Here is an 18,775-nt window from a genome sequence, read left to right as displayed (position 1 = left end):
CATTGCAAAAATATGCTTATCACATGTTGCCTTAGTGGGCTTTGCTTTTCCCACTGTCAGGGAAGGAGCAGATGGGGATTTTGATGAAAGAGTTACTGAAATTGAATGTCTCTTCTTTTTCCCACAAAGAGTTTACTCTGTTTCTGGGCATGACTACTCTTTACTTCATTTAATTGAGAAACTATGAAATCATAATTCAATATAAAGGGCTATTATCCTCAGAGGTGAAAGGCAAACAAGAGCTGTTGTTCAGGTGGCTTTGCCCATAATGGACAAGGACAATGAGAGCTTTGGGTTAGATGGGCAGTTGCAGAGGCAATCATGGTTTCTTCTCTATGAGACCACATAGTGTCATGGGAAGGAAACCAGATTTACAGTTCTCTGTCTGCTCTTTACCACCTGTGTGATCTTGAGTTCATTACTCACCATCTGTGATTATCTATCTTTTTTCTATATTAAAATGGCCAGTATCAAAACCATTTTTTATTAAGATGATTAAATGACATGTTTTAGTTTTCTATTGCTGTGTAGCAAATTACCATAAACTTGGGGGTTTAAAGACACACATTTATTATCTCACAGTTTCTATAAGTCAGAAGTCCAGGCACAGTGTAGTTATGTTCTCTGCTTTAAGAGCTCACCAGATTGTAATCTAGGTGTTTGCTGAGGATGTGGTCTCATCAAAGGTTTGAGCGGTGCTATGGTTTGAATGTTTGTCTGCTCCAAAACTCATGTTGAAATTTGGTTCCCATTGTGGTGGTATTAGAATATGAGAATTTTGGGAAGCAAAAGGGCCATGAGGGCTCTGCCCTCATATGTGGGATTAATGCTCTTATAAAACAGTGAGTTTGGTCCTCTTTTTCCTCTGTGCTCTTCTGCCATGTGAGGACATGTTGTTCCTCTCTGTTGGAGGATGTTGCAAGAAGGCCATTGCCAGATGGTGGTGGCTTTATCTCGGACTTACCAGCCTGCAAAACTGTAAGAAAATAAATTTCTATTCTTTATAAATTACCCAGTCTCAGGTATTCTCTTATAACAGCACAAATGGACTAAGATAGCTGGGCAAAGATCTGTCTTCAAGCTTTCTATGGTTGTTGGCAGAATTCATCTTATAATTATAGGATTGAGGTCCCTATTTTCTTGTCTAGAGGCCATTCTCAGCTCTCAGAGGCTGCCCATAGTTCTTTGCCACATGCTATTCTCCACAGGCCTTCTCTAAATATGGTGACTTGCCTTTTCAAAGCCAGCATGGAGGAACTTCTTGTCCTCATCTGCTGGAATGGTGGCTTCTAAAATGTAACGTGATCATGGGAGTTATATCCTGTCATCTTTGCCATATTCTATTAGCTAAAAGCAAATCACAGGACCCACTTAGATTCAAGGGAGAAAAGTACATAAATATGTGGACACCAGGACATGGGAACCTTAAGATCTGCTTACCACAGTCTACCCTCTGGCCCCTAGTGATTCATGTCCCTCTCACATAAATAAATTTACCCCCTTTGGTATGGTTTGGCTCTGCGTCCCCAACCAAATCTCATCTTGAATTGTTATCCCCACGTGTCAAGGGAGGGACCCGGTGGGAGGTGATTGGATCATGGAGGTGGTTTCCCTCATGCTGTTCTCATGATTGTGAGTTCTCATGAGATCTGATGGTTTTATAAGTGCAGTTTCCCCTGTTCTTCTCTCTCCTGCTGCCATGTAAGACCTGCCTGTTTCCCCTTCTGCCATGATTGTAAGTTTCCTGAGGCTTCCCCAGCCATGTAGAACTCTGAGCCAATTAAACCCCTTTTCTGTATAAATTACCATGTCTTGGGTATTTGATAGCAGTGTGTAAAAACAGACTACTACACCCCTTAACAGTTCTGAGAGTGTCATCCCACTATGAATTACTTGACCTCCAAAATTTCATTATTTAAATTAAGTCCAGACATGGATTAAACTCCTAGGTGTAATCTGTTAAGTATACCTTCTGGGGAACTGTTGGTCTCCATCTACAGACTGGTGAAACTAAAGATCCAAGTTATATGTCTCCAATATACCTAACATGCAATGATGGGACAGACATAGGATAAAAGCTATAGGCGTTTTAGTTCAAAAAGGGGGAAAATAGAAGTTTAAAAATGTGTCACTTTTTCATAATAGTCTTGAAATCCAGCTGGAAAAGCTATAGTTGGCGTTCCTTTATTACATTTCAAGATCTGAATGTAATTTTGTATGGTTCCTAGTTTTACTCTCTGGGTTCTTAATTCTGCCCCCTGAGTCATCCTTCCTTTTTCATGAAAGGTAGCATGTGTTCACAGCTGAGTAGTTTTATTAGCCTTCTTCCTGCCAGTAGGATTTTTTTGGGGGGAGGCATCTAACAGCCTCTTTTCATTTTGTACTCTCTTTGTCTTTCAGTTGAAGTGGCAGTGTTTCTGCTGAATTAAGTTTTCAAGAACATGTGGGTCTTTGAGGTATTACAACGGAGTTTATTAGAAAAAAGCCACATTTATAGATCGTTTTCAGAGAAACCCTTCCATACTTTGACCTTCTGCTGAGAAGGGAAAGGGACAGTGCCCTAAAGCTTCCGACTAGAGGACTTTGTGTTTGATTGATGTCTGGGAGGCAAACTCTGATTCTCTTAAAAGAGCACTTTGTGTGCCTGATTAATCTAAACTTTTTATATTTCTGACTTTTCAGCAAAGGATTATACAGTCATACCCAGCAGAGATTCATGATGCAGTCTCTTAATTGTAGTGTGTTTTGCCTTTTGGAGAGGCTGAGAATTTCAAAATTTTGTAGTCCTGGTTTCTTTTTATCTAATAATTCTTTTCTCAAGTTTATCTTTCACCTCTCACATTTTATTACAAGCTGAAAGAAGAAATCAGGAGAAATCTTCAACACTTTGCCTGGAAGTCTCTTTAACTATGACCAAATTTGTTACTTACAGGTTCTGATTTGTATGTAACTCCAGGACATAATTTTGCTAGGTCATTCTGCCACTATATAAGAAGGATCCTTTTCCTCCTGACTCCAATAGCATGTTCTTTACTTTCTTCTGAGCCTTCACTGCAGTATCCTTAAATTCTAGATCTCTACTAATAGCCCATCCAGGGCAATTTAGACTTTTTCTATCATGTTCCTCAAAATTATTCTAGCCTGCTCCCACTTCCCAATTCCAAAGCTGTTTCCACGTTTTTTAGGTTTTTGTTATAGCACCACTCAACTTCTTGAAACTAGAAATCTCTATTATTTTTATATTGCTGTGTAACAAATTACCACAAACTTAGTATCTTAAAACAATACATCTGTATCATAGTTCCTGTCAGAAGCTCCGGCATGACTTAGCTGGGTCCTCTGCTTGGGGTCTCACAAGGCTGCAATCCAGGTGTCAATTGAGCCATTATTCTCGTGCAGAGGCTTGGCTGGAGAAAAACGGCTTCCAGGCTTATGTGTTGGCAGAATTCAATTCATTGTGGTTGTTGGACTGAGGTTCCCATTTTTTTTGTTGGCTGTCATCCGGGCTGCTCTCAGCTCCTGGAGGCTGCCTATAGTTCCTTACTACATAGCCCTCTCCATAGCCCCTCTCACAACACGATGGCTTACCTTTCAAGGCAACTGGAGAGAGAAGTATCTGCCCTAAGGAAGGACTCAGTCTCTTTTTTAAGGGCTTTACCTAATTAAGTCAGGCCTATTCAAGATAATCTTCCTTGTGGTTAACTCAAAGTCAGTTTGGGACTTTAATTGCCTCTGAAAAACCCCTTCACCTCTGCCATATTACTCAAAAGAAGAGGAGACATTATATAAGGCACGAATCATGGAGCCTGCCTTATCTGTCTGCCAAGTAACAAAACAAAAAAAGTGCTTATCCCAGTGTTTGACCTAAAGTAGGGGCTCAATAAATGTTAACTACTTCAGTCCTTTAATTTTTTGAAAATCCCTCCTGAAACTACAATGTCCATCCCAGTGGGATGTGGGGCTCAAAGACGTAAATTCTCATGGAAGGGAAGGAGGACCTAAATGAGGTTACCACTGTCAAGCCAAGAGAGCATTTCATTCTCCTAGAGATTACAGAATTTCTTAGAGTTGATGAAAATATATAGAGAGGAGCCATGATTGTGGACCTAGAAGAGATAACCCAGAGAATTTATACGGAACGCATGTTCATATTGGGTTCCAGGAATTTTTCACTGTGACAAGTTAAAACACAAAGAGGAACAGAGAGAAGTGTAGCCTTAGGGAGTGTATCTTATGGAAACAGGAAACCTTTAAGATATTCTCTATACACCTAATTTCATGCTGAGTAGGCAGAAAGAAATTGGAGATTAGGAGGCTTAGCAATTGTAGCTGGGCTATTCACGACATGGAATTCGTTTGGTGCTTTCATCTCTTTCTATCTGATGAAGGCAAAATTGTTGGGATGATTTCTGGTTAAGATTGGCCAAAGTTTGCTGGGCATGGTGGCCCATGCCTGTAATCCCAGCACATTGGGAGGCTGAGGTGGGAGGATCACTTGAGGCCAGCAGTTCAAAACCAGCCTGGCCAACATGGTGAAACACCATCTCTACTAAAAATACAAAAAATTAGCCGGGGGTGGTGGCAGGCATCTGTAATCTCAGCTACTCGGGAGGCTGAGACACGAGAGTTGCTTGAACCCAAGGGGCGGAGATTGCAGTGAGCTGAGATTGCACCACTGCACACCAGCCTGGGCAACAGAGCGAGATTCAGTCTCAAAAAAAAAAAAAAAAAAAAAAAAAAAAAAAGATTGGTCAAGGAACTGAAGTAACTAGGAAGCTAGCAGGTATAGCAGAAAAAAAGTTAGGAAAAGAAAGAAGGGCTGCTTGAATAGGATGAACAAGGCCCAAGCACCAGAGAATCCTACAGGACTGGGGACGGAAACATAGGAAAGAGAGAAGCTCCTCAGATAGAGAGGTCTCTCTCCAATCTCCAGGTGACCACAAAGATTTAAAGTAGAATGGCGGACCAGCCACTAGAGGGAGCGTGAATACAGTCTTTTGTATTACTGTGTCAAGTTACGATGAAGATACGGAAGGTGACATTGAAAAACAAGGTAATGATCAAGACAGAGGGCCTGAATTAAGCCCAAGCCTTTTTCCTTTGTACTGTAACTTGAAGCTACATGCCACAGCTGCAGCCAGGGAATCTGATTCTATTGGGTAACTTTCAGAAGAATCTTCCAATCTCCTGGTATTTCTACTATGAGTTAATAAGAAATATTGGGCATGGGAATTGCTTTAATGTGGAGATGGACTATCATTATTTTGGTGTAGACTGAAGGTAACAGGAGATGCTGTGTCTCTTTTCTGCTAATGTTTTTGGCAAGTCCTGGGTTTGGTTTGGTTTTGTTCTTTTCTCCAAGAAGGGACATTCTTTCCTCAAGGAGATGGAGATTGTGACCTAGGGAAGTCTCTCTAGCCTTTGAAATCCTATAGCCATTGACCACCAAATGGGTTAGGAGGGAACCAAAAAATAGTATAAAAACTGCAGCTGCTTTTTCCTTCTAAGGCTTCTATTAAGCTAGAATTCTCAGAGCTGTCATTTCAAGAGGATAGACGAGGACATGTAGGGAGGCGGGAAGAATTTTCAATGACAATTGTCTCTATTGGACAACCTGGTGCATATTTGGACAAACATTGTGTGGCTCTAGGGGTTGGGGAGTCAATGTAGGTCCCACCACACCATCAGACTCTCCTCACTCTGCACTCTGCATGAGTAAGCCCTGTGGGGCACTGTGTAAGAGTGAAATGGGTCAGAAGAGAGTTTTCAAGGTGACTTTCCCTGATGGGAGCTGGCAGCCTTTTGATATGTACCCAATGAAAAATATGATCCATTAGTAATTTGGGAACATCAGTTTGTATCCTAAAGGACACCACTTTTTTTGCTTTGTTTTGTTTTTGAGATGGAGTTTCACTCTTGTCACCCAGGCTGGAGTGCAATGGCACAATCTTGGCTCACTGCAACCTCCGTCTCTTGGGTTCAAGCGATTCTCCTGCCTCAGCCTCTCAAGTAGCTGGAACTGCAGGCATGCACCACCATGCCCAGCTAATTTTTTTGTATTTTTAGTAGAGATTGGGTTTCACCATGTTGGCCAGGCTGGTCTTGAATGTCTGACCTCAGGTGGCGCACCCACCTTGGCCTCCCAAAATGCTGAGATTACAGGCGTGAGCCACCGCACCCAGCCAGGATACCACTTTTGATCATCAGGCAAAACGGAAAAAGATTTCAACTTTGAACTAAATATAATTAATATCTAAATATATGAATTAATTTCCATACTGCTCTAGAGAAATATATCTTTCAACCAAATTAGTTAAGGAACAAGTAAAACTCTAGAGAAAGATGTCTTTCTCTAGAGCAATGTGGAAATTAATTCACATATTTAGTTCTCACCAAAGACTGAGTCCCTGGTAGTTATGAAGCTTACTAAATTGATCTTTACTGAGGATTAATGCAAAAGCATTGACTAGGTGTAGGTAGTTTCAGAACACACTTTAGTATTTTTTTTTCAGAAGGTAATTATCTTTATAGTTAGGGAATGAAGAAGGAATCTATTCCTTTGGCCAGAGTATCTGGGAGGAAATCCTTTGCAGTTACATAAAAAGTCAACTTTTTCGGTTCCAGGAAGGATGTAATAACAAGTAACAGGATTACATCTTTTTCAAGACCATGTTTTCTCATTTCACAGGATTACTGTCTAAATTTTACACCTATAAAACGGTGTGTACATCTGAGACTTTTGTATTAGGAACCTGTTCTGATAGTCTCCAAAGGTAACAAGTCCTTCTTTGTAGCCTTGTATGCCTCAGAGCAGGTGCTAGGGTCATGCAAAAGAGAAAGAAGTGAGTATGTGAGTGATGGGAAGATGGAAGAGGAGGAGGAAAATGTCCCTTAGTTGTTGTCAACTCTACTGTTACCCACAAAGGACTTGTGTGCTAGAGGTAGATTATTTACCCATACTTTTGGATGCTGGAAAAATATAGACAATAATTTGGACAATAATTTTTCCTCCTATCCAATAATACAGCTTTGGTTTATTGTAGATATAGATTCAGAAAAGGCAGGAATTCATTCAAGGAAAGGAAAATGCTGCAGAAAACTAGTGGAGGTGTGAAGGCTTTTAATGTCTTCACTTCTACGCCTGATTTACCTGACATATTGGTGCATCAAACAAGCTTGGTTTTAAGCTAATTTAGAGTAAGAAGTATGAGTTAATATTTCAAATCAGTTCTCAATCTTTATTTAAAAATATCATCTGGGGACATTAAAAAAAATTCCCAGTCCCACTCACAGAAGTTCTGACATGTGAAGCCTAGTTATTGTTCAGAAACTATCATTTTCTAAAACACTCCAAAATTCATTTAATACATGCTTCCAAATGTTAAGTATTCAATCCCATTTTGAAAAAACACTCTCCTGGCCGGGCATGGTGGCTCATGTCTGTAATCCCAGCACTTTAGGAGACCGAGGCGGGTGGATCACCTGAGGTCTGGAGTTCGAGACCAGCCTGGCCAACATGGTGAAACTCTGTCTCTACTAAAAATACAAAAATTAGCTGGGTGTGGTGGCGGGCACCTGTAATCCCAGCAACTTGGGAGGCTGAGGCAGGAGAATCACTTGAACCCAGGAGGCGGAGGTTGCAGTGAGCAGAGATCACACCATGGCACTCAAGCCTGGGCGACAGAGTGAGACTCTGTCTCCAAAAACAAAAACAAAAACACTATCTTAAGGAGACATTTTCAGTGGAGAAAATGTGGGAGTGTAAAAAATTAATTTTGCCATTTTGGATGGTCTGGATATAGAAACAACTCATTTGAGAGTTTTTGCATCTTGGTTTCCAACTAAAGTATTCTTTCTGGCTGAATGTTTGCATGAACACACCTGAAGACTCTACTGCTATGCTAGAATGTTCAACTGAGGGTTGTTTCAGAATTTAACCTCAAAGGATAAAGAAATGGAAAAAGGGTGAGCTCTAAAGAGACATGGAACATAGATCCAAAAGTGGTACTGGTACCAAAAAAGAGATATAGACCAATGGGACAGAACAGAGGCCTCAGAAATAACACCACACATCCACAAACATCTGATCTTTGACAAACCTGACAAAAACAAGAAATGGGGAAAGGATTCCCTATTTGATAAATGGTGCTGGGAAAACTGGCTAGCCACATGTAGAAAGCCAAAACTGGATCCCTTCCTTACACCTTATACAAAAATTCATTCAAGATGGATTAAAGACTTAAATGTTAGACCTAAAACCATAAAAGCCCTAGAACAAAATCTAGGCAATACCATTCAGGACCTAGGCATGGGCAAGGACTTCATTACTAAAACACCAAAAGCAATGGCAACAAAAGCCAAAATAGACAAATGGGATCTAATTAAACTAAAGAGCTTCTGCACAGCAAAAGAAACCACCATCAGAGTGAACAGGCAACCTACAGAATGGGAGAAAAATTTTGCAATCTACCCATCTGACAAAGGGCTAATATACAGAATCTTTGAAGAACTTAAACAAATTTACAAGAAAAAAACAAACAAGCCCATCAAAAAGGGGGCAAAGGATATGAACAGATACTTCTCCAAAGAAGACATTTATGCAGCTAACAGACACACGAAAAAATGCTCATCATCACTGGTCATTAGAGAAATGCAAATCAAAACCACAATGAGATACCATCTCATCCCAGTTAGAATGGTGATCATTAAAAAGTCAGGAAACCACAGATGCTGGAGAGGATGTGAAGAAATAGGAATGCTTTTACACTGTTGGTGGGAGTGTAAACTAGTTCAACCATTGTGGAAGATAGTGTGGCAAGTCTCTAAGGATCTAGAACTAGAAATACCATTTGACCCAGTGATCCCATTACTGGATATATACCCAAAGGATTATAAATCATGTGACTATAAAGGCACATGCACACATATGTTTATTGCAGCACTATTCACAATAGCAAAGACTTGGAACCAACCAAAATGTCCAACAATGATAGACTGGATTAAGAAAATGTGGCACATATACACCATAGAATACTATGCAGCCATAAAAAAGGATGAGTTCTTGTCCTTTGCAGGGACATGGATGAAGCTGGAAACCATCATTCTGAGCAAACTATCACAAGGACAGAAAACCAAACACCGCATGTTCTCACTCATAGGTGGGAATTGAACAATGAGTATATATGGAAACAGGAAGGGGAACATCACAAACTGGGACGTGTCGTGGGGTGGGGAAATGCGGGAGGGATAGCATTAGAAGAAATACCTAATGTAAATCACGAGTTAATGGGTGCAGCAAAACAGCATAGCACATGTATACCTATGTAACAAACCTGCCCGTTGCGCACATGTACCCTAGAACTTAAAGTAAAAAAAAAAACAAAACACAAAAAAAAGATAAACTGATTGTTTATAATTGTTTTCCCTTGGCTAAAAATTGTCTTTGAATTCATGCTGTCTCTGCCTACTTTGGAAGTATTGCTCTGATACCAAAGGCACAGAATGACACTACAAGAAAACAAAATTACAGGCCAATTCATCTAATGAACATAGATGCAAAAATTCTCAACAAAAATATGACCAAACCAAACTCAACCAAACATTGAAAGGATCATTCACCATGATCAACTGGGATTTACTTCAAGGATGCAAGGATGGTTCAACATGTGCAAAACAGTAAATGTGATATGCCGCATTTATACAATGAAGCTACTGCATAGCAAAGGAAATAATCATTAGAGCGAAAAGACAACCTGTAGAATGGATAAAAATAGTTTGAATCTACATCTAATAAAGGGTTAATATCCAAAATACATCAGGAACTCAACTCAATAGCAGGAGTAACCTGAGTAAAACACGGGGAAAGAACCTAGATTGACATTTCTTAAAAGAAGACATAAAAATGGCCAACATGTACATGAAAAGGTTCTCAAGATTCATAATCTTCAGGGAAATGAAAATCAAATGAGATATCACCTTACATGAGATATCACCTTCCATCTTTTAGATTGGCTATTATCCAAAAAACAAGATATGACAAGGGTTGGTTGGGATGTGGAGAAAAGGAAGCTTTTGAACACTGTTGGTGGAAATGTAAATTGGTACATTTTACATTGTGCCAATTTAAGCAGTATGGAAGTTCCTCAAAAAGTTAAAAATAGAGCTACTATGTGATCCAGCAATCCCAATCTGGGTGTATACCCAAAGAATATAAAATTAGTATGTTTAAGAGATATCTGCACTACTGTGTTCATTGCAGCATTATTCTCAATAACCAAGCTATGGAATCAACCTAAGTGTCCATCAATGAATGAATGGATTAGAAAATGTGATATATATATATATATATATATATATATACACACACACACACACACAATAGAAAGTCTTACCTTCTTTAAAAAAGAAGGAAATCGTATAATTTGCAACAACATGAATGAATCTGGGGAACATTATCTTAAGTGAAATAAGCCAGGTATAGAAAGAAAAATATCAGGCTGGGCGCAGTGTGGCTCACGCTTGTAATCCCAGCACTTTGGGAGGCCGAGACGGGCGGATCACGAGGTCAGGAGATCGAGACCACGGTGAAACCCCGTCTCTACTAAAAAATAAAAAAAATTAGCCGGGCGTGGTGGCGGGCGCCTGTAGTCCCAGCTACTCGGAGAGGCTGAGGCAGGAGAATGGCGTGAACCCGGGGGGCGGAGCTTGCAGTGAGCTGAGATTGCGCCACTGCACTCCAGCCTGGGCGACAGAGTGAGACTCGTCTCAAAAAAAAAAAAAAAAAAAAAAGAAAAATATTACATGATCTCACTTATATGCAGAACCTGTACACTGAATTTTACAGAAACAGAGAGTAAAATGGTGGTTACCAAATGTTGAGGTAGGGGGATTTAGGAGATGCTAGTCAAAGGACACAAAACTTCAGTTAGACAGGAGGAATAAGTTCAAGAGATTTATTGTAGATCATGGCAATTATAGTTAATCAGAATATATCGTATACTTGAAAATTGCTGAGAAAGTAGATTTTAACTTTTCCTAATGCAAAAAAGATAAGTATGTGGAGTAAAGCATATGTTAGTTGGCTTGATTTAGCAATTCCATAAAGTATACATGTTTCAAAACATCATGTTGTACTACATTAAGACATACATTTTTTGTCAATAAAAATAATAAACAAATGTTTCATTTCTAAAAGGAAACAATAAAATAAGATTTTTTAAAAGGCCTTTTACTATTTATCCACATAGCAGCCAAAATGTTTTAAGCATAATTTGCTAAGTTGTGGTCTAAGTTCCTGATATTAATTATCTTATTTAATCTACCCAACAATATCACAAGAGCAGGCCTGTAAATATCACCACTTTTAATATCAGCAGACTAAGTACATAGGGTTTAATTTAGCGTTCAAAGATGCATAGATGACCAAAGGAAGAGAGGGATTCAAATGTGGGCACTCTGGTCCGCTTTCTCATCACTACTCTAAAATATTCCCTCATAGCAAGGAAGAAGATTCACCAAATTTCAGATGGAAAAAACACAGGACCTTCATCATCATGGACATTTAAATTCAGTAAAATACATATATGTGCAACAAAAAAGAAAAGTTTATAAGTGATTTTTTGATTTATTCTAAATTTCTTAATTTTCTTGGTTTTTATAACAAAGTCGGATTAATTTTATAGATTAGCTTTATCTTTTATTTTTTATGGTTTAGCTTTATAGATTAAATAATATAATATTATTTCTATAAGGAAAACAAGAATTACTGTGTTTTGACAAAGCACTATTCTCAAGAATAATAACACCTATGTAAGCCAAGGTATTTTGGGAATTCTGCATTCAACAAATTTAAGTTCCCAAATTTTGCTATAAATCTTCCCACACCGATGAGTAGAATAAAAAAAATAAGGCTTATTTAGGCTAGCTAGAAAGCAAATTATAAATTTTATACTTCCTTTTCTATGGACACACACATATACATATACTCACCTCAAGAATATAACCTCTTTCAATTGTTTTAATGTTTAAAAACACATTCTGCAAGTCTACATTTTAAAAAATTTAGACAATATGCCCAACAAATTTCTCTCATTGTTATTGTACTCACTTTAAAACTGGTACTTTCAATTCTATTTTATTCATTCTTTATTTTAGTTTTAACTTTAGGCAATGTAAAAATGCCCATTTTCAAAAAGACTGTCAAAATTTCCAAGTAGAAATATCTTTCTTTATCCTTTTCCATTCTTTCTTTCTTTCTATTTATTTATTTATTTATTTATTGAAATGGAGTCTCTCTCTGTTGCTCAGGCTGGAGTGCAGTGGCGCGATCTCAGCTCACTGCGACCTCCGCCTCCCGGGGTCAAGCAATTCTTCTGCCTCAGCTTCCTGAGTAGCTGAGATTACAGGCGCCTGCCACTATGCCCCGCTCATTTTTGTATTTTTAGTAGAGACCCGGGTTCAACATGTTGGCCAGGCTGGTCTCGAACTCCTTACCTCAGGTGATCTGCCCGCCTCGGCCTCCCAAAGTGCTGGGATTACAGGCGTGAGCTACTGCACCTGGCCTCACTCTTTCAATGTAATTATTAATCATTACTCAAGTAACCAGTGTGAAGGTCCCTCAGGTCTAGAGTACAAATGCAGTCACATAACTCTTATTCGTTTCCACTAACTGCTCAAATAATCATCTACTTAATAAACAGGAAATCTAATATATCTTCTGAAAATTCTTCCCTCTATTAATAGTTTAAGAATCTGCTTCAAAGGGAGCAGTCCTCCTCTGATGCTGAGAGGCTATTGGAATTTGGTCAGTCCAAAACTACTGCTGCTTCTCACTGCTATGTGATGTTAAAAGCTAATCCCCTACCATGTCTACTTGGTAATGTGTCAGGACGATGCCCTACCACAGAGTGAGTCTACAACACCCATTCAAGGCTTTTCCCCCGATCTGGTTATTTTTATAACATGGGTTTCCAAAGTCAGGATGATGTGTGCCAAATGAGTTTAACTCAAGATCATTGTACACACCAGATTCACAAGTGAAAATAAAAGTAAAATTTAAAAAATGTATGTATCATCTCAGAGTACAGTATTGAAGAATGAGTGAGTAGAGAATTTTATTTGGAGCAGGAATGAGTGAGTAGAGAATTTTCTTTGAAGGAGGAACGGTGAGAGGCAAGCCATGATCCTTCCCTAGAGTGTGGAATGTGCCAGCAGCATGTATTTTCCCAGGACCCTCCTCAAGGCCCCCATGACTTCCTTATTCCTCAGGCTGTAGATGAGCGGATTCAGGGCTGGAGTGACAATTGTGTAGAAAACAGAGATGATGTTGTCTTGTTTGGGGCTGTGGAAGGAACTGGGCAAGACATACATGAATGTGGCAGCTCCATAGAACATCCCTACCACAATCAGGTGGGAAGAGCAGGTGACAAGGGCTTTCTTCCTTCCCTCATTTGATGGCATATGAAGCACAGTGAACAAGACTAGTGTGTAGGAGGCCACAATGGCAGAAATGGGGAGCAAGAGGAAAGTCACACCTGTCACGTATATTATAAGCTCATACCTGGAGGTATCAGCACAGGCCAACTTCAGCAAGGGTGGGATCTCACAAAGCAGATGCCTGATTTCCCAGGACATGCAGAAAGGGAGGTGCATAGTGTAAATGGTATGTCCTATAGCAATCAGGGATGCCAGGATCCAGGATGTGGCCACCATGATCCAGCAGACTCTTGGGCTCATGAGGGTCGTGTATTTCAGAGGATGACAAATGGCCACATACCTGTCATAGGCCATGAAGGCCAGTAGGAGGTCCTCAGCACTACCCATTGTCAGTGCCAGGAGCATCTGAAGGGCACAGCCTCCAAAGGAGATGGTGTTTTCTCTGCGCAGAAAGTCTGCAAGGGCCTTGGGAGTGACAACAGATGTGAACAGGAGGTCCATGAGAGAGAGCTGCCCAAGCAGGAGGTACATGGGCACATGGAGCCGGGCTTCCATGGTGATGGCCAGGAGCAGCAGGCCATTGCTGGTCAGGGCCAACATGTATAGGATTGTAATTGTAGCACAGAGCAGTTCAGGAGATCCACTGTCATTCAGAATCCCTACCAAGATGAAGCCACTTCCCAAGGTGGAGTTCCGGAGCTCCATGATGTGTTTTTTTAGTTGTCTAGAACCAAATATATTATCAGTGGAAGCTTTTCTAAAGGTGTTCGCCCTAGCTCTGGTTTGTTCTAGGTCACTGTGTATTGGCCCACAGGAATCCCATAATATGATAACTTTTCCATCTCTTAGTATGCCTCTGATTTCTAATGCTGGTATTGAATTACACTAAACCATCAGTTAAATTGGTATCAGGTCATTTGGCATGTTGTTAATTTAGTCATTTGGAAATCCCTCCAAATAAGGTATCCAGAACAAGCCCAAGCAAAAATCTTTGTAGATAGATGAAAGCATCTCTTTCTTCACAATGAACAAATACACTGGGCATTGGTTTAAGATCTAGCTATATTATTCTCCTTAACATGTACTTGGAATTCCAACTCAGTTTTTAAAGTTTTATTTATAAAATTCTCTTTGCTGTCTTCTCCCTTAAACCAGTCTCATTGTTGTTGATTACCTTCCTCAACAGGAGAACCTCTGGGCTCTTGGGCTGCTTGATCACCTGGACTCTTCAAGTGCTACTCTGCTGGAGGGAAAGAGAATTCTGGGCTGAATTTAACAGTCATGGTGGTATCGATTCTAGAGGTAAATCTAGAGGAACAGTACAAAAGGTGTTTGCCAAGATAATAATAAGATGTTTTCTCAGAAACAGGCAGGAATAAAGGCAATAAATGAGATTTGTGGTGGCATGGCAGGTGTTCGTGTTTAGGGCACATGATACAAGGGGTAAGCTACAAAGAAGGAGACATTGTAGAAACGACCCAAAGCAATAGCATTACCTGTGAGCCACAGCAACACACTCAAGGTGAGAAGATTTCTCCCCACAAATCTTAGCAATACAAGGAAAATGGTGGTTCTGCTGAACCCTGAATCCATATGACAGCTCTGCTGCTAGGGGTTGAGGAGGAGTGGAGTGTGAGGTGCATGTGGGACAGTGTTCACTTGGCTTGCTTTTTATGAATGCAGTTTTTTCACAGTTGGATGGAAGACTTAGGAGGCCTTTTGGAAGAGAAAAATAATTCTTGATCAAATTATTCATCTTTCCCTTCCATAATCTGCACCTACTTCTCCAAGTATCCATTTATGTCACCTATCCTGGTCAACTCAGAGTTAGAACCTTTAAGTAGTAAGGTCATATAAAAACCTGACATTGGAAGGCGTATCTGATCCTGCTCCTTTCATTCATTCAATAAATATATACTAAGGACCTATGATATCTCAGCCACTACACTTGGGCAACTGTGTAGATGTGAAAAATTGATCACACAAACACCTACATACATCCAACGATATACGAAAGAAAATGCACTAGGAGAACACATAAGTGAGGTTTCAGGAAAGGATTCACCAAGGAAGTGGTATACAAACTACAGGTTAAGGATAAATAGGAGCTGGCTAAATAAAAAAGCAACAGGATATAATTTTAAAAAGTGAGGGATAGCATTGTGAAAATCAGAACATTAAAATATAGTACAGGAATGTCCTTCCTGCACTTTTGCGCAGTGAAGTCTGGGCAAGAAACCCCCAGAAAAATACCCTCTATAAAACTGTGTTTCACCACTCATTGGAGTCTAAGATCTTTCTCCTGCCTTACAAAACCATAATTTTGACCTAGGAACCACTGACCCACGGACTGGAAAACCTTATTTGTCTGTTGACAACAAAAGACAAGTCCAAAGTCAATTCTAAGCACTATTTCTGCTAAATATTAGATTTGAATTGCTTTTGTTTTTCTTGAATAACAAGGTGAATGGACAGGAAAATAAAAGGAGGAAAAATAATTAGTTGGGCACATTCTTCTAGCTTCCTGCACCAGATATTTGGACAGGATTTCAAAGACAAGACAAATCAGGGCTTGGGTAAGGTGGCATAACCAGGACTCAGCATCCTACATGCCTACCTCCTCCCTCTGATACGGGACTATTGTTTTCCCTCTTTTCCATTTACTGAGTTCTCCTCTCTGGGGTCATCTAAAGGGAAAGGCCAGAGAACATACACTGGGCCTACAGAGGAAGAGCTTCATTCTAGAAAACTGCTGGTGGTTGCGGGTATTTCAAACCAAGAGGTTAGCAGAGGCTGATATTAAGAGAGGGATTGTTATAGTTTATGGAAAATGGTCAGTCGATTAACAAGGTAGAGCTAAATTTTTGGAAGTGTATTTTATAAGTTTGTCTTTTTCATCTCTGCTCAGTATATTTATTTTTTGTATTTACTTCAATTGGCTTTTTGTGTGGCACTGGACTTAGTGCCAAGCAGTCCTGCAGGGGAAAGGCACTTCAGCATATTTTAGATAGTCCTCCTTTGAGGTACTATTCATTTGGGGACTCACATCAAACTACTGGAAGCCAGGAATATCTAGATGTAACAAAGTTAAGTACTGAGACTTTTACCAGGAGGCCATCATCAGGAATTCTAGGAACTCACGGCTGGCCAATGGCACAGAATTATTTTCGTTGTTCCCACATGTGCAAGATGGGTACATGTACGAGGTTGATAAGGTATAGATGGGAGTGAGTGAACCACAGAGCCTGAGGAACTAGAGAATCTGAGAAGGAGAGCAGTGTAAGGTCTTGACCCTGTTTCTCAGGACTTCCAGACTTCACATATTGCCTTGAAACAGAGACAGAGCCCTTACCTCATATGGCAAGGGGCGTAGCTTCCAGGTAAAGAGGTTCAAGAAGCCAAAGAAAGAAAAGTTGCTTCTTCTGGCTGGGATGAATGTAAGTGTGTGTATGGCTGTCTCTGGGACCAGAGGTCAAAGGCTCCTCCAGTCACTGGCACTGCAAGTCCTCTCTGGAAGTAGAGATAGATGCAGACAGGCAGCTGAGAACCTAGGGCAGGATCCTGTAGATGCAAGGAGCTGAATCTCCTCCAAAGTTCTCTCATCCACTGTCCTTGTGAGAAAGTCCTTACTGCTTTGGAATGGTTCTAGCTGAGTTCTTAAGTCCAGGTCCTCAGATTTCATATATTCCCCTCATGCTGTGTTTCATGATAAAAGAGGAGCACAGCAGGAATGTGGGAAAAGAGGTATAAGAAGAGCTGCTTAAAAGAGACCCACCAATGCCCAGCCTCACTGTCTCTGCACCAACAGTGAGGCCTGTCCTGGGGGAGGGTTCATAGTCTCACCCTCTCAGCTGACATGACCTCCCCTGAAAATATTGCTCCAGGAAATGGGATTTTAATGAATCCCCTTGGGCATGTCTCCTGGCCTGCCATTTCTTCAAACTTTAGCACCAAATGAGCTCTGAACCTTGAGGCCTTGTTCTGCCCCCCATGGGCTTGCTGTGTCTCACCACTCATTGGAGTCTAAGATCTTTCTCCTGCCTCAGAAAACTAAAACTATAATTTTAACCTAGAAATCACTGACTGGAAAACCAGACAGAGGCTGTTTCTGACCAAATAGCTAGTATCAGTAACTGATCTGAGAAGCAACACCTCCCTGTCCAGCCCTCTGTCCAAAGTATAAAGTATGTTTCATGGGTTCTGTAGACGCTGCCACTCACATATCCCTCTTTGTGCCACTAGCCTGGGCTATTACCAACTAGAGGGAGTTAACTATACTTCTGTTAATATCAAGTCTTCCTTCACTGAGCTTTAATGAGGATCCAACACTAATTTATTTTTCAGTTCTTTGTTTCTCCTTTCTACTCCCTCTTATGTGTGCACACTTGTGCATGGGCATGAGCCTACATATTCTGTGATCAGTCAGCTGAGCTGCTCAGAGCTTTGGGATGATGACACAGCACCTGCTTGCACTCACTCCTGCTTTTAGTTCAGGCTTTCCCATCTCTCACCCAATTCTTTGCTTAATCTTCCTTATTCTTTAGTATCTCTTTAATCACGCATTTCACCAGGAAATGCTGAAAACTCCTGCTGGAGTTATCATATCTTTTCTCTTTAAACTTAAAAAAATAAAAATAAGTTTCCACTTTCTGTTTATATAAAAAATATACTCAAGAAAATTCTTCCAGAAGTGCAACATAAGAAATAATATGAAAATGTGTTTTTTCATTATAAAAGCAATGTACTGAAAAGAAGGTTTTAAACATGTAAAATATAAGAGCAGCATTGTTCACAGTACAATAAAAATTAGAAATGACCTTTATGCCCATCAACAGTGGAATAGATAGATATGCACCAAAGGGTTACTATGTAGGAATCTAAACAAAGGAACCAGAGCATACAACAAAAGAAGCAACTCAGGAAACTAATATTAAGGGAAACAAGAGACACCTTAGGATTATATATCGTGGTACTTCTTTTACAGCTTTAAGAACTTAAGTGAAAATAAACTTCCTATAAATATGTGTACATTCAATAAAACTACATACATATGAAGAAAGGGAATGATGGACATGAAATTTGAGTTGATAGTTATAGTGAAACGATGCAGAGAGCTGGACTGCTGATGACTGTTGTCGAGTCCAAATCTTCTACTACTTGCCACACAACAGCCAATAAGTGGAGAGACAAGGTGTTGGGGCAAAGAAGACAACTTTATTTCAGAAAGCCAGCAAACTGAGAAGATGGTGGACTAACATCCTAAAGAACTATCTAAAGTTGATTAATTTTTAGGCTCCTTTTATGTTAGAGGGAGGGAGAAAAGGGATGGGGCTAAGACCAG

General features: G+C 40.0%; 1 protein-coding gene across 2 annotated transcripts; it reads right to left on the bottom strand.

Moving 5' to 3' along the window:
• Positions 1 to 10,810: 10,810 nt before the first annotated feature.
• LOC116477319 (olfactory receptor 2AG2) lies at positions 10,811 to 17,228 on the bottom strand. 2 transcript variants are annotated; one of them, XM_058446655.1, is made up of 2 exons: positions 16,787 to 17,228; positions 10,811 to 14,677 (listed from the first exon to the last, which is right to left on the bottom strand). In XM_058446655.1, the coding sequence occupies exon 2, from the start codon at positions 14,137 to 14,139 to the stop codon at positions 13,189 to 13,191; it is 951 nt and encodes a 316-aa protein (XP_058302638.1). In that variant the 5' UTR covers positions 14,140 to 14,677; positions 16,787 to 17,228; the 3' UTR covers positions 10,811 to 13,188. The 2 variants fall into 2 exon arrangements, with proteins under 2 accessions (XP_058302638.1, XP_058302639.1); XM_058446656.1 differs by having other exon boundaries at positions 10,811 to 14,674.
• Positions 17,229 to 18,775: the final 1,547 nt, after the last annotated feature.

Source organism: Hylobates moloch, unplaced genomic scaffold, assembly GCF_009828535.3.
Source record: "Hylobates moloch isolate HMO894 unplaced genomic scaffold, HMol_V3 SCAFFOLD_11, whole genome shotgun sequence".
Classification (NCBI taxonomy): Eukaryota; Metazoa; Chordata; class Mammalia; order Primates; family Hylobatidae; genus Hylobates; species Hylobates moloch.
This window is presented reverse-complemented; position numbering and strand designations above follow the sequence as displayed.